The sequence below is a fragment of the Heterodontus francisci genome, chromosome X, assembly GCF_036365525.1.
Source record: "Heterodontus francisci isolate sHetFra1 chromosome X, sHetFra1.hap1, whole genome shotgun sequence".
NCBI classification, from domain to species: Eukaryota; Metazoa; Chordata; class Chondrichthyes; order Heterodontiformes; family Heterodontidae; genus Heterodontus; species Heterodontus francisci.
The window spans coordinates 6,598,113-6,616,763 of NC_090421.1; the positions used below are offsets into that span (position 1 = coordinate 6,598,113).

General features: G+C 44.1%; 1 protein-coding gene across 20 annotated transcripts in view; it reads right to left on the reverse strand.

Annotated features, from left to right (window-relative positions):
• Positions 1-18,651, reverse strand: part of kmt2d (lysine (K)-specific methyltransferase 2D) — a 250,592-nt gene that overhangs the window by 55,838 nt on the left and 176,103 nt on the right. For 18 of the 20 annotated variants that reach the window (XM_068024871.1, XM_068024870.1, XM_068024866.1 and 15 more), the window contains 5 exons: positions 14,922-15,045; positions 14,594-14,681; positions 11,724-11,790; positions 7,470-7,702; positions 1,303-5,658 (listed from right to left, as the gene is read on the reverse strand). In XM_068024871.1, the coding sequence (XP_067880972.1) occupies positions 1,303-5,658; positions 7,470-7,702; positions 11,724-11,790; positions 14,594-14,681; positions 14,922-15,045 (4,868 nt within the window). The remainder of the gene's footprint in view (positions 1-1,302; positions 5,659-7,469; positions 7,703-11,723; positions 11,791-14,593; positions 14,682-14,921; positions 15,046-18,651) is intronic. The other 2 variants (XM_068024872.1, XM_068024859.1) reach the window with 1 other exon arrangement.

Sequence of the window (18,651 nt, forward strand, 5' to 3'; positions counted from 1 at the left end):
TCTTTAGGATACCAAAAACAAAAAAAACACAGCAAGTCCATTAAACCTGCAACCTAGACATGAATTAAAACAAATTACTTCTGAAGTGCAGTAACTTGTGCAAGAGATGGGAAGGTCTATGACTTGATTTTGAGGCCAGTTTAGACCACTAAAGCATCTACTTTACAAAAGCAGACGTGGTTGCCTTGCAAATAAAGTCAAGACCCATTTGAATATTGGCACCAACGTTCCTTGCAATTTTTTTTTGCGTGCGCAGGCAATTTCTTCGAGAGAGTGGCTCCTTACAAATTTTCAGGGGCCAGCTTGCGTGCAGGGACTTTTTGGTTGCTGCACAGCCTAGAGGGAACATTGATGGACACATGGTGTGGTCAAAATAGGAGCTTTAATTATTCCTGGTGGATCACAAACAGCCAAAAAAAATTAGTAAGACACATTCTACTAGTCACAAAAATCATTGGAAACCTGGGAGAAAAATCTAGGATATCAGGTAGAGGGAAATTGAAGAGAAGCTTGGAGATAAAGCATCATTTGCAAAATGTGGATGAGTCAATTAAGAACACCACCAAATTTACTGTACTCTGCACAAGCCCCATAGATCCCACTCCTCCTAGGTTAATGAGCACTGAAGAAGCTTCAACCAGATACGGCACTTTTTTTTTTAATAACACATCTTCTTGTCTGGCTCCCGAACATTCTAACCATCAGGAAAGCAGGCCAACATACTAAAAAGGCCATGACTGGCCTTGTGATCACTTCAGATCCACTTTATTGACTGCTACGTTTAGGCTAGCACAATTTCGCTGCGAGTAAGAAAGATTCCCATTGGTACGAGAATCCTCCTCCATCACAAACACGTGGATTCTTAAAATGTCTGGCTTGAAACGTCAAATTGCCTATGTTTCCCCCGATGCTGACCCACTTTTCTGTTCTCACCATTTTCTGTTTATGATTGCAGAAAAACTTTTCCATAAACACAAAATTTTGCAAACAACTAGGGAATACGCAAGAATGTGTAACATGGAAAGATCAAATTAATTTGCAAATAAATATTTTTTCTGGTGTCCTAACAACAAAATAGACTGTCAGCAAAAACTCAGGGATAGAAGCTTGATACACATTTGAAGCGGAGAAGCAGCATTAGATTAGCATAATTCCATTATGAGACTAAACTTGCTGCAAGTGTGCCTATGAACGTATTTTATAATTCATACAAAGTCTGATCTTTAAATGTGAAATGTTGACATGGTAAGGACAGTATACAAAGTGTGTGATGTTGCTGTAAACTATGCTTTTTTAACTCACCTCTGAATTTCCAGTTGCACTTTGCAGTTTTCGATCTACCATCACAGCTTTGCTTTCAATATGACCCTTTACAGTTAAGTGCGTTCCATCTCCAGAGCGTTGCGCCACGAGCTGCAGGTTCTTAGTGCGCAACAGTTTCTGGAGAAGCAGCTGCCCAGCCTCAGACCTTGGAGCAAGAAAAGACTGATCCCCTACATTCAAGGCATTGATAGAGTCAGTATTTGACTCATTCTTTACAGTTCCTTCTGAAAATCCACAGCGAACTGCATCAATGTTTTCCTGTTTCACTAAGTGACCTGTACCTGCTGTGTTGGTGTCTTTAGCAGAACCTTCCTGTAATTTAGAACAGCTATCCTGTCTTCCTGTGACTTTCTGTACACATTCCTCTTGCCCACTGGTCTGATTCAACAGTAATGATGCTGATCTTAGTCCAGCATATTCCTCCTTTGTTGCATGACTCGGGGGAGATATCGGGAAGTCAAATGTACAAGCTTTCTTCAAGACACTTTGTTCATGGATTCTGGCTTGCGACTCAGTAACTGAGCTTGCTTTTCCTACAGTCCCGTGTGGTTTCATTGCTAATGCATCAGACTTTGAATCAGGTATCTTTTGAGGTATAATTGAAATAGGGTCCGTCATGCAAACACTACTCTCTTTGGATTCGTGGTTTTTAAGCAACTCTGGCTGTGGCTGTATTATCGTTTCCAAAGTTTCACCTTGTAGTGACACATTTCCCAAATTGGTTTTATTCAACTCTGGACGTGGCATTTGTGAACGACTGCAATGAGCTTGGACAGACACCAATTCACTTGCTCGCCCCATGTTCTGCCTTGCTCGCTTATTTTGAATTAGATGGGCCATCTCTTGTGGCTTCCCCCCATGTTCAGCTTTCACTTGCTGAACATAGACCATGCCTGGACGAAGGTGGCCTAAACCAATCTGTTGACCGGTTACATGAACTGAACGCAGCCCCGCATGCTGTTGCTGAAACGACTGTGAAGTCATAACGTTCTGTATCCCCTGTCTTGGATCTCCCACAGTTCCATGCTGCTGAGATGTTGCTACTCGCACCACTCCTTGCAAACTGAGATTATTATTCTGTTGTAGACCTGCTGCAGCTTGTTGTTGTACACGTCTCATTAATTGACCCTGCTGATTCATAAGCCTCTGCTGTCCTGCAACACCTTGTTGCACTGTCTGTTGCACTGATGTCACAGGTCGTGTTTGTAAATTCTGATACATCATACCCTGAGGTTGCCCCAGTCCTATTGCACTCTTGGACAGTTGCTGCTGTCCTATCATATTCTGAGCTGGTGGCTGGTTACGGTCCTGCCCCATTATGCACTGGGGAGGCAGTAAAGACTCCTGCTCCATTACAATTTGGCCCTGCTGCTGCCCCTGCCTCACAGTGCCTGTAGGTGGTTGCTCCTGTTGCTGTTCCTGCTCCTTCTCCTGCCCCACCATACCCGATACCTGCAAGGACTGCTGCCCACCAATTGTACCTAGATTCTGCAACCGCTGTCCTTGCCCCATTGTACCTGGAGACTGTCTTTGGCCCATTAGGCTCTGCAATTGCTGCTGTCCCTGACCTTGCCCCAATATGCCCTGTGGACGTGGCTGCTGCTGTCCCTGCTCTTGACCCATCAAGGTCTGTGGCAGCTGCCCTTGTCCCATCAGACTTTGTGGTTGTCCATGCCTAACAATACCCTGAGGCTGTAACTGCCACTGTCCCATCAAGCCCTGCAGCAGCTGTTGCTGCTGCCCTTGCCTCATCCCAATCAAACCTTGAGGCTGCTGCTGTTGCTTTACGTGCCCCATCAGGCCCTGAGGTTGGGGCTGCTGTCCTACCCCCACTGGGCCCTGAGGCTGGGGCTGCTGTCCCATCCCCACAGTGCCCTGAGGCTGCTGTCCTAACCCCACTGGGCCCTGAGGCTGGACCTGCTGTCCCACCCCGACCGTGCCCTGAGGCTGGACCTGCTGTCCCACCCCGACCGTGCCCTGAGGCTGGACCTGCTGTCCCACCCCGACCGGGCCTTGAGGCTGGACCTGCTGTCCCACCCCGACCGGGCCTTGAGGTTGCTGTCCCACCCCGACCGGGCCTTGAGGCTGGACCTGCTGTCCCATTCCGACAGGGCCTTGCGGCTGGACCTGCTGTCCCACCCCGACCTGACCTTGAGGCTGGACCTGCTGTCCCATCCCCACTGGGCCTTGAGGCTGGACCTGCTGTCCCATCCCCACTGGGCCTTGAGGCGGGACCTGCTGTCTCATCCCCACTGTGCTCTGGGATGTTTGCGGCTGCTGTCCCATCCCCACTGCGCCCTGGGATGACTGCTGCTGCTGGGCCAACCCCACTGCACCCTGGGACGACTGCTGCTGCTGTCCCATCCCCACTGCGCCCTGGGACGACTGCTGCTGCTGTCCCATCCCCACTGCGCCCTGGGACGACTGCTGCTGCTGTCCCATCCCCACTGCGCCCTGGGACGACTGCTGCTGCTGTCCCATCCCCACTGCGCCCTGGGACGACTGCTGCTGCTGTCCCATCCCTATAGTGCCCTGGGATGACTGCTGCTGCTGTCCCATCCCCACAGTGCCCTGGGATGACTGCTGTCCGATTCCCTGTGTCGTCTGCTGTCCAATTCCTTGCCCAGCTGTGTTCTGGGGTTGGGATGGTGTTTGCTGCCCCACTATGCCTTGGGGTTGGGATGGTGGCTGTGACAGCTGTCCCATCATGCCCTGGAGTTGAGAAGGTTGCTGTTGTTGCTGTCCCATCCCCTGCCCTATTGTTCCCTGGGGCTGGGGAGAAGGCTGTGGCTGCTGTCCGATTCCCAGCGTAGAATGGGACTGATGTTCTTGTCCAATTGCACCCTGGGGCTGATGCGGCTGTCCCTGGCCCATTGTTCCCTGAGGCTGAGTTTGCTGCCCTTGCTCCACTGAGACCTGGGATTGATGCTGCTGCCTCATGCCCTGCCCCATCATGCCCTGGGGCTGGTGTTGCTGCTGTCCCTGTCCTATTATGCCTGGCAGCTGGTGCCTTAGGACTTGCAGTGGAGACTGCTGCCCCATTATGCCTTGTGTTGCTAGGTGCTGGCCCAAAACGTCTGGAGATTGCTGCCTCATTATACCCTGCACTCGAGTTTGATGTCCCATTGTGCTTTGCAGTTGGCCTTGGAAGGGTGTGGCAAGTCTCAGGATATTGTTCTGCCTGATAACACTTTGTGGGTGGAGTTGTCCTGATACTGCTTGAAGGTGATGCTGTTGCAGTTGTGTCATTGTTCCCAATTGCTGACTCTGAGAAACAACCCCTTGCTGATGCCCTATGAGCCCTTGCTGTTGCAATGGAGCACTGGATGCCTGTTGCTGTAAAACCAGATTCTGTTGCTGCTGTTGAGAAGTCAGGACTTGCTGTTGACCTGCAAGACCTTGCTGGTGTGCCAACTGCTGGGCCATAAGTCCTTGCTGGGGCCGCGGAGGTTTTGGCTGACTTGCAAAACCCTGTTGGTGGGATTGCTGATGTCCAAGGAGGCCTTGCTGTTGACCAACTGCAATCTGTTGTTGACTCATCAGCCTTAAATGCTGCTGCTGAGGTGCCAGACTCTGCTGGTGCTGCGTTGCTGGCTGTTGCTGCGTCTGAGCCATGTTGCTGTGCTGTTGGGATAGTTGCTGCCCTGCAAGAACTTGTTGTTGAGCAGGTTGGTGTTGTGACTGGACAACAATCCCCTGCTGTTGTCCAATGAAGCCTTGCTGCTGTTGACCCATGATACTCTGCTGTGTTGGTTTGTTACCCACAATACTTTGCTGAGTTGTTGGCTGAAGCTGTCCAATGATACTTTGTTGCTGTAACTTTCCCATGATGCTTTGCTGCTGAGATGGCCCGACAAGTCCTTGCTGTTGAATAAGTTGCATTCTTTGTTGCAGTTGAAGCTGTCTCTCCTGCAGAAGTCTGTTTTCATTTGTAAGTGTTTGAGCAGCAGAATTTCCAGGAAAAAAACTAGTTGAGGGTGCAGACGAAACAGTTCCTGAGGCAGAGGGATATTCTTGTTGTTGGGTCACAGCTGAGGTCAAGAATGTTGGTCCCTGTTGCACTGGTAGTGTAGCCCCAATCTGTGGCATTCTTATATTTCCTGTGTGTCCTATTAGTGTATTTGGTTGCTGAGCTATTGCTTGAGATCCAAGGATTGCCCCTCCTTGCTGGGCTAATGCTGCTGATAACATGGGTGTTGAAAGTTTGGGCATTACTCTAGGATTCTGGGATGAGGTTGTTGCCATCATCCCTGACGGAGATAGAGAACATTTCTGTTGCTGTTTATTCCGATATTCTGTCATAAGGTTTGTATGCTCCTTTTGCTGTTTACGGACCTAAAACGTAGTCATAAAAAAAAACCTTAGAACTGAAATGTAATGAAGCTTAGTTAGAAAGTCAAAGCAATTTTATAATAAACCACCTAACTGGCATACAATGTAAATTAACACTAATTTCAGGGGGACTAGTTAAATCGCCCTTGTTAGTTTTCCAACCAAATTTACAATATTAACTTCTAGAATATGCCAGGATAAATTAAAGTTTAATTTCAGCACTGTCATGGTTCATTCTACATAAGGTTTGGTCAAATTTTCTCGTGAGGGAAGCAGTTCTATTAAGAGGGGCTTTTCTCTTCAGAAGACAATAGGTTAAGCAGTTTGAATAGTTGGAAACATGTTTTTGTTATACGTAGAACTACAGCCGGAGGTATGTATATTCAAGAGAAGAAAAAGTAAAAAAGACATTTTCTTTCACAAAAGGGTGATCAATCACCTGCTTTGGAGCTTGTTCCATATACTGGAAAGAAAACTTCGAGGGGTTTCAAAAAATACATTTTCCTGGCATCCAAACACATACATACATGCATGTGTATAGAGCTGTGTCATCAGAAAGAATGGGAATAATTGGATGGGCAAGATAGATGGACCAATGGTTTTCTCCTACCTGTAATACATTACTACACTAGTGGCACTACTAAAGAAAAAAAAAAATGGATAAACCAAAGTGCTGCAAGTATTTACATACGAACATATGAATTAGGAGCAGGAGTAAGCCACTTGGCCCTTCGAGCCTGCTCTGCCATTCAACAAAATCAGGGCTGAGCTGATTGTAACCTCACCTCCACATTCCCACCTACCCCCAATAACCTTTCACCCCCTTGCTTATCAAGAATCTATCTCCCTCTGCCTTAAAAATATTTAAAGACTCTGCTTCCACAGCCTTTTAAGGAAGCGTTCCAAAGACTCTCAACCCTCAGAAAAAAATTCTCCTCATCTGCATCTTAAATGGGCGACACCTTATTTTTAAACAGTGACCTCTAGTTCTAGATTCTCCCATAAGAGTCTGCGTGGGTTTTCGCCGGGTACTCCGGTTTCCTCCCACCACCAAAAGACTTGCAGGTTGATAGGTAAATTGGCCATTATAAATTGCCCCCAGTATAGGTAGGTGGTAGGGGAATAGAGGGACAGGTGGGGATGTGTTAGGAATATGGGATTAGTGTAGGATTAGTATAAATGGGTGGTTGATGGTCGGCACAGACTCGGTGGGACGAAGGGCCTGTTTCAGTGCTGTATCACTAAATAAATAAAACAAATAAAGAGGAAACATCCTTTCCACATCCACCCTGTCAAGACCCCTCAGAATCTTATCTGTTTCAATCAAGTCGCCTCTTACTCTTCTAAATTCCAGCGGATACAAGCCGAGCCTGTCCAATCTTTCCTCATAAGACAACCCGCCCATTCCAGATATTAGTCTAGTAAACCTTCTCTGAACTGCTTCCAATGCATTTACATCCTTCCTTAAATAAGGAGACCAATACTGTACACAGTACTCTAGATGTGGTCTCACCAATGCTCTGGATAACTGAAGCATAACCTCCCTACTATTGTATTCAAATTCCCCTCGTAATAAACGATAACATTCTATTCGCTTTCCTAATTACGCTGTACCTGCATACTAACCTTTTGCAATTCATGCACTAGGGCACCTAGATCCCTCTGCATCCTCTCACCATTTAGATAATATGCTTCTTTTTTATTCTTCCTGCCAAAATGGACAATTTCACATTTTCCCACATTATGCTCCATTTTTATTAGGTGACACCAAGCTTGGGTTTTGAAAGCCTCAAGTTTTATGTTCTAATCCCTACCTGATCGAGTTGTTTCTGGATTTTGCTCTGTTGCTCTGTAACTCGTTTAAGTTTTTCTGCATCTGCCTCGGGGAACTCGCGTCCTGCCTTCTTAGCTGTCCGTTGCTTAGCACATAATGCTTTCCTGGACTTCCTGTGGACACCAATCTGTTCCTCTAAAAATTTCAGCTGCATTTGAAGCAGCTGTTGTGTATGGAGCAGCCATTCTTCATATTGACGGTGTTCTGCCTCATCTAGAACACAAGAACCAAACATGAGTAAGACAAATACCACAACTGGCGTATCCAAAATGTTAAGTTCTTCAAGTGTGCAATTTTCTAACAGTTACATGAATGCATTATACAGGACATAGGTTTAGCTCCTATAAATTTAAAAGGGGAAAATTTGTTCAATTAAATATTTTGTGAATGGCTTTTTAAAAAATTAGAATTGGCAAGAACAAAGAAAATTACAGCACAGGAACAGGCCCTTTGGCCCTCCAAGCCTGCGCCGATCCAGATTCTCTATCTAAACCTGTCGCCTATTTTCTAAGGGTCTGTATCTCTTTGCTTCCTGCCCATTCATGTATCTGTCTAGATACATCTTAAAAGACGCTATCGTGCCTGCGTCTACCACCTCCGCTGGCAACGCGTTCCAGGCACCCACCACCCTCTGCGTAAAGAACTTTCCACGCATATCCCCCCTAACTTTGAACTCGTGACCCCCTAGTAACTGAATCCCCCACTCTGGGAAAAAGCTTCTTGCTATCCACCCTGTCTATACCTCTCATGATTTTGTACACCTCAATCAGGTCCCCCCTCAACCTCCGTCTTTCTAATGAAAATAATCCTAATCTACTCGACCTCTCTTCATAGCTAGCGCCCTCCATACCAGGCAACATCCTGGTGAACCTCCTCTGCACCCTCTCCAAAGCATCCACATCCTTTTGGTAATGTGGCGACCAGAACTGCACGCAGTATTCCAAATGTGGCCAAACCAAAGTCCTATACAACTGTAACATGACCTGCCAACTCTTGTACTCAATACCCCGTCCGATGAAGGAAGGCATGCCGTATGCCTTCTTGACCACTCTATTGACCTGCGTTGCCACCTTCAGGGAACAATGGACCTGAACACCCAAATCTCTCTGTACATCAATTTTCCCCAGGACTTTTCCCCTTACTGTATAGTTCACTCTTGAATTGGATCTTCCAAAATGCATCGCCTCGCATTTGCCCTGATTGAACTCCATCTGCCATTTCTCTGCCCAACTCTCCAGTCTATCTATATTCTGCTGTATTCTCTGACAGTCCCCTTCACTATCTGCTACTCCACCAATCTTAGTGTCGTCTGCAAACTTGCTAATCAGACCACCTATATTTTCCTCCAAATCATTTATGTATATCACAAACAGTGGTCCCAGCACAGATCCCTGTGGAACACCACTGGTCACAAGTCTCCATTTTGAGAAACTCCCTTCCACTACTACTCTCTGTCTCCTGTTGCCCAGCCAGTTCTTTATCCATCTAGCTAGTACACCCTGGACCCCATGCGACTTCACTTTCTCCACCAGCCTACCATGGGGAACCTTATCAAACGCCTTACTGAAGTCCATGTATATGACATCTACAGCCCTTCCCTCATCAATCAACTTTGTCAATTGTTAACAATTCAAAAATAACTCCCTTTTCAAAAAAAACAAGTCAAAGTGGATGCAGAATCTCGCAACTGAATGCAATTATCTCCACGGCTGCTTACTTTGAGAGTTTGTCAAAAATGCAATGTATGACGAGGAGCTTTTTTTAAATAAAAGAAACATACGCAAATACTGGCATACCAAGTGTGCAGGACTTCAATGCATGACTGAGATTGACATGAGCAATGTACCAGACATATCCACAATTCTTTTTCCTCTTCACATACTGCAGGTGTATATTATTTTTGGAGTTTTGTTTTAGAAAGGTTTCTTTGGTCATTTTGATACTCGCACTGGGAAGCCAAACATTTTCCTATGGACTCCATAAAGTTCACGTCTTTCCAGCCTGAATCTTAAAAGAGCAGCACTAACTGCACCAATTTGTCATTTTTTCCAATTCCCACACCAGTTTTCCCCATCCCGCCACCCCATAACCTGAGTGTGCTGATTTAGGGGCAGCTTCATGCTGTTTATGAGCTGGTTTGAGACTGCCCACACAGAACTCTTACAGATAGAAGAGACCAATATCCCATCATTTGGGACTGGATGTGAACCCAAAAGGGCAGGGCAGCATGCCAACCCACTGTGCCACCTGGTACCTAGGAGATTTAAGATTCACTACAATTTACAACTGGAATTTTGCTCCAGATCTAACTGAATACTGATCTTATTGGGGAAATTTCCCAGCCATTTCCATTGGTTTAACTTTCATAGTCTAAGTGCTATTGCCACAATGAAAATAATACTGAATCATATCACAAAACAGCCCAACAAATCAAACTAAGATAAATTTATCCCAGAACAGAATGATTCACTGAACAAATGACAGCTATGGCGACAAGTCAATCAACTTTGGCAAGCAGAAATTACAGCTTTGCCAGTAAATTTGCAGGATTTTCCCATTAAGCAAACACAGGCAGTGGCGCAGTGGTTAGCACTGATTAGTGTACAGGGATTATTATTATTTTTTTTTTATAAAAGAGATACAGCACTGAAACAGGCCCTTCGGCCCACCGATTCTGCGCCGACCATCAACCACCCATTTATACTAATCCTACACTAATCCCATATTCCTACCACATCCCCACCTGTCCCTATATTTCCCTACCACCTACCTATACTAGGGGCAATTTATAATGGCCAATTTACCTACCAACCTGCAAGTCTTTTGGCTTGTGGGAGGAAACCGGAGCACCCGGAGAAAACCCACGCAGACACAGGGAGAACTTGCAAACTCCACACAGGCAGGACCCAGAATTGAACCCGGGGCGCTGGAACTGAGAGGCTGCGGTGCTAACCACTGCGCCGCCCTTAGTGTAGGATTAGTATAAATTGGTGGTTGATGGTCGGCACAGACTCGGTGGGCCGAAGGGCCTGTTTCAGTGCTGTATCTCTAAACTAAACTAAACTAGCTTGAAGCCCTAAGCTAGCAAGCTTGGGCAAATAGCAGAGAACCATGCCACGAAATCAACAGCAAACATGTTCCACGGAATTGTTGATGACCCCAATTGGCAGTCTGCAGAATTTTCCAGCTTCGGGCTGTTACTGTACACTCCTATGAATGGAAACTCAAAGGTTTAACTTTGCTGCTTATGTAAAAGAAAGTATACAGGTCATACAGATTCTGGGAGGAAACCTATAGCAACAAAAATGAAGATATTTAAAATCTGGTTTGGCTTGGTGGCTATTCTATTAAATCCAGTCACAATACATAAGCAGTTTAAAAAGCTAACAGCAATTAAACTCCTCATCTCCGGCCTGAGCTCATACAAATGTTGCAAAGTGGTTCAAATTGACATTTGGACTGCAGGCTTGTTAGGAAGAGCCAAACACACTGGGTTCTGATGAAAGGTCATTGACCTGAAACGTTAACTCTTGTTTCTCTCACCACAGATGCTGTCAGACCTGCTGAGTTTCCAGCACTTTCTGTTGTTACACTGAGTTTTGTTAAGTGTATGACAACTGTTAGTTCTGAATCTGGCTGTCAGTTGAAATCTACAACTGTTGGGGAAATGTATTTGTGCTGGAACTGCGTTGGGTACAAACGAGTTGAAAGTGCGTGGAACCCTCAAGAATTAAGTCAGGTTGGCTCAGCTTCCACAGTTGCAACCATTACAAGGATCAGTGTGTAGGTGAAATGTTCATCTAAAAGAATAGCAATTTAGTACAGAGGTTGTGTCATTTTCATTCTGCAGAATGCCAGAAAAAGCTTTTCTTGCCACTTAGCAAGTAGCACCTTTCTGAAACTTGCCAAAATTAAGGTTCACATTTTTGACAAGTGAAACTTTAACCAGAGGAAATTAATTCTAAAAATTTAGAAGAGTGTACAAGAGCTACTACAGGTCAAAGGTAACAAACCAAGTAGAAAAATGGCTACAGAGTACAAAAATATGACCTTTAGCTACTCAAACATGAGGCTCTCATTCTTCTGGCCGAAACAAAAGCTATTTTCCAAATGAACATGTTTAGTCGTACAGTATTACATTAACATTAAATGTAGATTTTTTAAAAAGTCCTGAACAGCAAAACCTCCAACAACCACACAATCAGTTCACTAATAAAATAAGCTGAAGACTTACTGATAAACCCTTGGACAAAGGTTGGTGGATTTGGCCGAGTCTGCACCTGGTCACTATTAGCTTCCTGCTGGCAAATAGAAAACTTACAATCAATAAAGGATTCATACGGATGTGAAATCAGTTTATGCACACAGGCATTCAGAATTAATATCTGTAACATCTAGCTGTAGAACTGCATTAAGGATTTGCTCTTTTAGACAGTTCTTTAATTCTGTTCAGCACTGTCTTTATCTTCCTTCCTTTTCTCTTTGTAGCTGCAACATTCTTTTCTTTATCACTGTACAACTCTATTTTTCTACTGGTTCTGTCATTATCCACTTTGTTAGGCAAAACAAAAATACAGTATGCCTTAAATGGAGGGGCGCTGGGAAGTGTTGAACTTCAAAGGAACTTGGGTGTCCTTGTTCATGAGTCACTGAAAGCTAAAATGCAGGTACAGCAAGCAATTAAGGCAGCAAATGGTATGTTGGCCTCTATTAAAAGAGGATTTGTGTATAGGTGTAAAGATATCTTACAGCAATTATATAGAGCCTTGGTGAGTCCACACCTGGAGTATTGTGTGCAGTTTTGGTCTCATTATCTAAGGAAATATATACTTGCCATAGAGAGAGTGCAATGAAGGTTGACCAAACTAATCCCTGGGATGGAGGGATTGTTCTATGAGGAAAGATTAAATAGACTAGGCCTTTATTCTCTGGAGTTTAGATGAATGAGAGGTGATCTCATTCAAACATACAAAATTCTTACAGGGCTCGACAGGGTAGATACAGGAAGGATGTTTCCCCTGGCTGGAGAGTCTGGAACCAGGCGACACATTCTCAGAATAAGGGGCAGACCATTTAGGATTGAGATGAGGAGGAATTTCTTCACTCAGAAGGTGGCGAATCTTTGGAATTCTCTGCCCCAGAGGGCTGTGGAGGTTCAGTCGTTGAGTATATTCAAGACTGAGATCGATAGCTTTCTACATATTAAAAACATCTAGGGATACAGGAATAGTGCAGGAAAATGGTGTTGAAGTAGATCAGTCATGATCTCATTGAATGGTGGAGTGGGCTCGAAGGGCTGAATGGCCTACTCCTGCTCCTATTTCTTATGTTATGTTCATTCTAGCTGTATGTCTCTCCTCTGTACGTCCCCAATATCTCTTGACTGATGCATTCAATACCTATCTTTTAAAAACATTTTTAAAAATTACTTTTTAAATAAAAGGTCCAGAGTATGCAGGAATATGGGAAGCAACAGATGAGGATGGAGGTGGGGATGGAAAGAGGCTGTACCATGGATTGTTGAGAGAGAGAAGGTGGGACAGAGGGGCAGGCTCGAGAAATTTGGACTGGGTGAGGTGGTGGTCAGACATGCACTGTGGCCAGAAGGAAGCAAGATGCTGATGTTGGATTGTAAAAGGGAACAGGTAGGCTGTGGCCTACAGCGATGGGACAATGGCTGGGCCCAAGAATAACAAGGGTTTAAGGGTTAAAAGCACTGGAGTCTGGGAATCTTAAGATTCTGATTGGAAGTCTGGAAGGAGTTTGGGGTTGCGATAGTTCTGGCAGCACTCATGAAGGAGACACATTCCTGGGGCATGGGACAACTCGAGGAGTGGCAGATGAAGGTGAGAGCACTCAAAAGGGTTGGGGGGAGGGGAGGAGGGATGGTAGTCTGAAGAATGGGGAGACCCAGGAAGCTGGTGATCTGGTTGAGGTAAATAGGGGATAATGGAATCTATGGGTAGTCTAGGAGAGGGTTGGCAGCACAAAGCACAGTGGGATATGGAGCCACTGCAGCGTGGAAGTCTGGGGGTAGTTACACTGAGGAGAACTGGGCTGTGGGAGCACATACTGGGGAGACAGAAGCTGCAGCACTACTGGAGAATACAGAGGTTGGAAACAGTCATGGACCACTGCTGGGCTCCTTGCACTGGCCCAGATCTGGGAGTAGGGGCACCAGCCAGAAGTTACAAAGAGCAAAGTGGTGAACAAGCAGCCCCGCATAGAAGGCAGAGTTGAAGAGGTTATGAAAATGTTTTTAAATGGGTTACAAGTTAGACACCTGGAGGGCAGGATCACCATTAAAAGCTCTTGTATCTCATACAAGAGGCCAGTGCTGGGAACATCCAACTTGGATGAATGAAACCCCTAAAAGCTCTGGAGCAAGCTCTGGGATTTCTAAGGCCCTCCACTAGCATTTTTTTCAAGCAATATGTGCACATTATAACCAATATTACCGAAAACTTGACGATTCAATAGTCTGTAAAATAAAAAGTCTCTATTTCTCTTCCCCACATCATTTCTGTCTGTCTGATATATCACTCTAGTCTCTCTCTTTCTTTTCCCACACCACAGTCTGCCTCTCTCCCACTGCCATACCACTGTGTGCTGCCTTTGTTCCCTGCAACTGTCTCTCTACTCACTTGTTACTCTCTCCTGTGCCACTGCCCATCTCTCCCACCCCTTGTGTTTTTCTCTTTCTCCCCCGTCCTTAAGCCTCTATCCTGAGTTACTGCTGTCGTAGTCCTTCCTCAATAACGATTTTATCATGAGCTGTTACCGTTTTGACTCTTCAACTGTGTGTGGCATACAATTAGTAAAATACAGCAGAAATGAAAAATAAGTGGGAAGAACTCCGGATAGTTTGGAGGTGGTAGTGTGGAATGATTCCAGGTGGGTTGGGGCAGGCCGCTGAAAGGAATGAACTAGGTCAGCAGAACTTAAGCATAATTACCAAAAGCATAAGAATAGCAACTCTCAAATCCTTCTGCACAACTCCAGATTCCGAGGTCAGTGCTGTTCACAAAATAAAATTCCACAATATCTACTCATTGTAAAAGCCCAATACATGACCCTGAGCCAGTTTTAAAGAGGTGGAAATACCTGACTGTTTCCAGGTGGCAATTTAGTCTGTGCCTCATTTGCTCCTGGAGCCCCAGCCAACCTCTGTGCCAACAATGAAACCTGCTGTCTAAACATCCATAAAAAAAATTGATTAATCATAAACATTTGACAAGTGACTTTTCATCTGCTACAGTTGGTTAGTTTTAAAATTAAAAACTCCAAAATTCTTTTAAGTTTAAACCTGATTTTCACCAATTCACAATTCCCATTCTAGATTATATATAGTAATTTTATTTGTCTGGATTACTTTTACCTAAATCTCCTTATTTTGCATAAAATCAATTAAAACAATGATAGCAAAACTTACCTGTTCATCCCTGGTGCGACAGTGATGTTCCCTTGTGCCATGACCTTTTTAATTCCCTTCAATGCCACCATTTTTGCCTTGGCAATTGGATCCATGATATCATCGGCTGCAAATTTATCCAAATCTACAAAGAGATATATTCTGGTAAAACTGTTCACAATGCAACACCTTAGAACTTTTCCTAGAAAATTGAGCCCTTCACATGAGAAGCAGTCAAGTTTAATTTTGACACTTGGATTCACATATTACTAAATAAATTCAGTCAGAATCTGTGTAAACAAGTGGTGGAGTGTGGGGAGGGAGAATAGAGTTGTAGATGTTGTGAAACTTGATGTTTTGCACAACTTTGTAAAATCTTAAATATATTATACCGGGGTGGGCGAGAATTAAACACTATGAAAACATAATTCTGTTCAACTTTGGCCTGAGTGTCAACCAGAAAAACCTGCTCAAATTATATATCCATCAAATCAGTCTCTGGTCAGTCATCTAAGAGATCAGATTTTCCATTCCAGGTATTAATCATAGTGCCAACCAAATTTAAATACTTACTACTGGTTGATACTCAAAATCTTTTCAATCTATACAACACACCAAGTTATAATATGCTTCAATACATCCATATCACATGGTAGAGGGACATCATTAACTTCCTACCGAATGGAGAAATTTGTCAAAATGAAAATGCATGCAATTGCCCTACAATTGAGAAAAAGTACTGCTGATTGGCTTACATTCAAAATACATCCTATGAAAAGAAAACCAGCCCACGTGGAGCAACAGCAGCAGAAAGGAAGAGGTGGTCAAGATCAAGATAGTTCACCTACCTGATAGGATCATCTTCATTGTTTGAATGACGTTCATCCTTCACACACAATACGAGTATAGCCTACCTTGATAGATTCTGAGGAAACCACATGGCGGACAATCACATGAAAATGTTGTCATAATGTTGCAGATAGGTGTTGCTGAAGGCTATCTCTTACTTCCACATTGTATAAAACACTAGGGCTTGCACAATTGCATCAATTCATTTAGACCTGAAGCCAAAATGAAACTAGCTCAAACACAACCCTTCCATCACCAAATATACTCTTGCATGGATGGATGGGTGGAATCCAGGTGACTGGAGGATACGCAAAGAATGAAGATGACCCTACCAGGTAAACAATCTATCTTCTTCATTTGCATTCCTCCACACACTATAAAGCATATCCATGTGGAAGTGATTTAGGATGAGGGAAGCCCCTGCATAACAGCCATAATACCAGCTGTCAGCATCACTTTGTTAAAGTTGTTGCCATTCTTGGCAGTTAAACCTCGACAGTCATGTTTAGCAAATTTGTGAGAAGTGCTACAAGTGGTAGTCTTGCATTTGTCATAATTTGAGACCGAGAAATATCCAGGAAGCAGTAATGAAATAGATAAAATGACATTTAAGTTGCCACCTGGTGTTCTTCCTTGCAAGATTAAAATAACTTGTATTTTATATAATGCTTTGTCATGTCACTCAAACCTCCCAAATATTTCACATACAATGAATTACCATTTAGTACCTATATATGAATACACAGAAGTCATTTTTCACCAAGCAAGACCTCACAATCAGCACAGATAAATGTCATTCAGTTTTTGGCAGTTGATTCAGGGAGGAATGTTGTCAAAGCATCAGAAGACTCCTCACAAGATCTTTTAACACCCACCTCAACCACTAGACAGGCCCTTAACGGACAATAGCTGCGCAGGATGCACTCATCCATCCATTTTACTTTACACTGCTTAGATATTCTTTTGCTTTTAGTTCTTGATCCAGAAGGAACTGTCAAGACTTTCTAAATTGCTGGATGAGATATAAATGGGGTTTGTGAGCAGATGTGCGACTGGAAACAATATTCTTGTTCTGACTCCTGTGGCAGCAGATGAAATAATGAGAAGCGAATGGGAAGGGATTGCAGATAAAATGCCAAAGAGTCTGACGATCATCAACAGTGCTGCTTTCAATGTAAGAAACTTAAAAACTCAAGCATCCAAAGTGCGAACATATGAATTAGGAGCATTAGGCGGCCATTCGGCCTCGAGTCTGCTCCGCTATTCAATAAGATCATGGCTGATCGGTTTGTGTTTCGAATTTCACACTCCCATCACCCCAATAACCCTGGATTCCCTTGCCTAACAAGAATCTATCTATCTCCGCCTTAAAAATATTCAATGACCCTGCCTCCACCACCTGATGAGGCAGAGTGTTCCAAAGTCGCACAACCCTCAGAAAAAACTTCTCCATCTCTGTCCTAAAAGGGTGACCCCTAATTTTAAAACAATGCCCCCCTCGTCCTGGACTCATCCACATGAGGAAGCATCCTCTCCACATCCACCCTGTTTAGACTGTTCAGGATCTTATAAACTTCAATCAAGTCGCCCTTCATTCTTCTAAACTCCAGTGAAAACAAGCCCAGTCTGTCCAACCTTTCCTCATAAGACAACCCGCTGATTTCAGGTATCAATCTAGTAAACCTCCTCTGAACCACCTCCAATGCATTTACATCCTTCCTTAAATAAGACGACCAAAACTGCACACAGTATTTGAGATGTGGTCTCACCAATGCCCTGTGTAACTGAAGGATAACATCCTTACTTTTATTTTCAATTCCTCTCGTAATAAAGGATAGCATTCCATTAGCCTTATTACCTGCTGTACCTGCATATTAACTTTTTGCAACTTCTGCACTAGAACACCTAGATCCCTCTGCACTCGGAATTTTACAGTCGTTCTCCGTTTAAGTAATGCTCTGCTTTTTTATTCTTCCTGCCAAAGTGAACAACTTCACATTTTCCCCCATTATACTCCATCTGTCAGATTTTTGCCCACTCACTCAACCTATCTATAATCAGTCCACAACCTCATGTCCTCTTCGCAACATACTTTCCTACCTATCTTTGTGTCATCTACAAATTTAGCTACCATGCCATTGCTCCCCTCATCCAAGTCATTGATATAAATTGTAAAAAGTTGAGGCCCTGGCACAGACCCCTGTAGGACTCCACTTGTCACATCTTGCCAATCAGTAAAGGACCCATTTATGCATAGTCTCGGTTTTCTGCCAGCCAGCCAATCTTCTATCCATGTTAATATGTTACCCCCTACACCATGAGCTCCTACTATGTGCAATAACCTTTTATGTGGCACCTTGTCAAATGCCTTCTGGAAATCCAAGTACAGTACGTCAACGGGCTCCCCTTTACCCACAGCGCATATTACTCCTTCAAAGAACTCCAACAAATTGGTTAAGTATGATTTCCCTTTCACAAAACTATGCTGACTATTCCCGATTACCTTGAGTTTTTCTCAAGTGCCCAGCTACAACCTCCTTAATGATCAATTCTAACACCTTCCATTAAGCTAACTGGCCTATTAGTTACCTGTTTCCTGCCTCCCCCCTTCTTGAATAGAGGGGTTATATTTACTACTTTCCAGTCTGATGGAACCTTACCAGAATCTAGCAAATTTTGAAAAATTAACACCAACGCACCTACTCCCTCATTAGCCACCTCTTTTAAGACCTTAGGATGAAGTCCATCAGGACCCGAGGACTTGTCAGCCCACAGCTCCATCAGTTTGGTCAGTACCGCTTCCCTGGTGATTGCAATTTCACCAAATTCCTCTCTTCCTTTCACCTCCTGATTTACAGCTATTGCCAGAATGTTTTTTGTATCCTCTATAGTGAAGACAGAG